This window comes from Mandrillus leucophaeus, unplaced genomic scaffold, assembly GCF_000951045.1.
Source record: "Mandrillus leucophaeus isolate KB7577 unplaced genomic scaffold, Mleu.le_1.0 Scaffold240, whole genome shotgun sequence".
NCBI lineage: Eukaryota > Metazoa > Chordata > Mammalia > Primates > Cercopithecidae > Mandrillus > Mandrillus leucophaeus.
In genome coordinates, this window is record NW_012102477.1 from 1,550,716 (window position 1) to 1,553,464 (window position 2,749).

Below are 2,749 nucleotides of genomic sequence, written 5' to 3' on the forward strand. Positions count from 1 at the left end.
GGCTGCTCAGCTGCTCCGGCCACCTGCTCTGTGCCCTTCCCCAGCCTTGGGGGTCTGGCCCTGGGGGCGGAGGCCGAGGAGAGCGTGGTGAACACGGCCAGTCAGCCGTGCCCATACTTACCTGGACTGTGCAGGCTCCCAGCCGAGGCCCCACGCGGCTGCAGCAGCGGGAGGAAGAGGAGAAAGAGGAAGCCCTGCAGGTCCTGTGTCCCCATCGCCCCCAACCAAGGATAGGTCACCCTCGCCCGGACACGGCCCGGGCTGCCCCCGGGGTCGCTCCGGGGTCTCCCAGGAGACCTGGGGGGCGTTGTCCTCTGCCAGTCTGCCCTCGTCCGACTCTGAGCCGCGCTCTCGATCTGGGGTGGGTAAATCTCTCCTGGGGTCTTTGCCTCCCAGGGCCTCTGCCCCTGGAGGCGTCTCTCTGCCCCTGTCCCTACCCGGGTCTCTCTGGGGGGGATCTGGCCGGGGGCGTTCTCAGTCTCCGTCTCAGGGAGCTCTGGGCGGTGCCTCGGCCTCTACACCCGCCCCCTCTCACTGCGCCTCGCTCTCAGCGTCTCCCTCGCCCAGGTCTCCAACACGCTGACTCCTGCCCCCCTCGCATCCCTCCTTGGGTCCCTCCCCTTGGGTCTCTCCCTCCCCCCGTGGGAGGCCGGGAAGCCCCGCCCAGGACTGGAGCGGAGGCAGCAGGTCCAGACGCCTCCCACGCCCGCTCCCCAGACCCCAGGCGTCCCGCGCCTCCCCGCCCCCTCTCCCTCAGGTCGGTGCCGGTTCAAGTGGGAGGGTGTGGAGGGGGACAGGTGGGGCAAGCGGACGGAAGGCCCTTAAAATGGGAGATACAGAACCCCCTCCCGTGGCCGCAGGCGCCCCAGGATACCCCGGAATGTCAGAGTTACAAGCGCCCTCCTTCCAGTGCACGCACGCGTTCGCACTCTCACCCGTTCATTGCCAGGTGCTCACGCGCACACTTTCTTCGGATCCGCACGCCCCTCCCGCCCCTGGTCCAGATGCCGCTGGCCTGAAGGAGGAAGCGCCACTCCCTGCCCCTGCGCCCACGAGACAGGCGGGAGTCGTGGACGCTCAGTCCGGGATAGGCAGGGGCAGCTGGTGTCTGGGGAGAAAGGCAGCTGTGCCCCAGGTCCCAGTCTGTCCCCTCCTCCCCCCGCGCCCTTCCCTGGGACCCCCAGCCCAGACTCTCCCGAGCCTTCGCAGTGCAGTGGAATTCCCCCAGCGGCGCCCCCCACCTGGCGGAGAAGGGGGAGGGGAGCAGGCCCAGGCAGGCGTGGGGGGAAATTCCCCGCCCCCTCCCCCTGGGCCCGACTCCTCTGAGTCCTCTGATCTCCCAGCGCCACCCGCCCGCTGCCCCCAGGGCTTGGGGGGAGGCCAGCGCAGGTGCGTGGGAGGGCAGAGGCGGGGGCCGGGGGAGGAACTGGTGGGGGCCGGGCGCCCAGAGCGGCCCCGCCCCGCCCAGACCCCTTTGCCCCTCAGTCCAGCCTGCCCAGCCCGCACCGGGCCCTCGCTAAGCTGTTGAGCCCAGGCCAACCTGTCCCCGCCCTGCAGCCCCCACACCCTCTCTGCCCCGCTGCCGATGGAGAAGCAAGATGGGATTCAGGGAGGTTCTGCCAGGCCCGGGCACCCACTGCGGTGCTGGCACCCGCAGGGATCTTCCAGCTAGCGCCTCACGCGAGTGCGGTCTGGAGGAGGGGTGTGGAGCCAAGGTGGGGGCATTTGAAGGAGCTTGGCTTGCTGAGACTCTAAGCCAGGGTCCCGGTCGGGTCGCCTCCTCCGGGAGCTCTCTCAGCGGCCAGGCTGGTCCGGCTCACTGAGCCCTGAGCTGGGGTCCTCCATCACCCATTGACTTCCTGGAACCCAACTGCGCTTTCTGAGGAGGGAGCAGCCGAGACCACCTGTCTGCCCGGTCTCTCTTGGAGGGGGCTGAGTGAAGTCCTCCCAGGCTCTAGTCCACAGAGGGTGTCCTAGGGGCAGGCCTGGTCGATGGTGGTGCGTGGGGAGCTTCACCCTCTGATGATGGGGCAAGGTGGGGACAGGGACAATTAAGGACTCTATGTGGGGAAAGGGGGCCGGGTTGGGACGCTGGTGGAGGAATCGGCCCCTTCCCTCGAGAGAGCACGGTCTAAAAAATCTGTCCCTTTGTCCCTGGCACTGTGACACCCGGTTCAGTTGGCCCAGGCCTGTCTCCTCCAGAGGGGGCAGTGGGTGAGAGGAAGGGGGTGCTCAGTGCTGAGGCTGGGACACTGAGATGGAGTGGGGTGGAGATCCCTGCGGCAAACTCCAGTCTCAGGTCACTCATGGAAACTTCCAAAACTAAGAAGCCCACCCCCCCACCACCACTTCCCAAGCATTTGGCACTCAGGGCTCTGCAAGCAGCAGCATGTCTGCCCTCCTGACACCCTGCGAGGAGGGACAACTTCATCTCCCCATTCTGCAGATGGGGCGCAGAGGTGGTAACTGGTGACTCGTGGGCGTCACCAGCTATTAAATGTTGGAACTGGGCTTCAAACTCCGCTTAGTCTGATCCAGGTTCTGGACGCTGACTGACACCTCCATCTGGCTTCCAGGGTCTCTGATTTTTCAGGGATCTCTGGGTACACAGAGATACTCTCATGCCTGCTCTGAGGGGCTCCTCACCCCTCGAATATCCTTGCCGCCAGCTGATACCTTTGAAGCAGAATCTCCAGCAGCCTATTTCACAGACAGGGAGACTGAGGCCAGACCAGGGCAGGGGTCAGCC

At 66.4% G+C, this 2,749-nt stretch overlaps 1 protein-coding gene across 1 annotated transcript in view; it reads right to left on the reverse strand.

The window, feature by feature from the left end:
- The window catches only part of KREMEN2 (kringle containing transmembrane protein 2), a 4,424-nt gene extending 3,863 nt beyond the window's left edge, over positions 1–561 (reverse strand). The window contains exon 1 of the mRNA XM_011982649.1: positions 122–561. Within this exon, the coding sequence (XP_011838039.1) occupies positions 122–215 (94 nt within the window). The 5' untranslated portion in view covers positions 216–561. The remainder of the gene's footprint in view (positions 1–121) is intronic.
- Between the last annotated feature and the right edge of the window lie 2,188 nt (positions 562–2,749).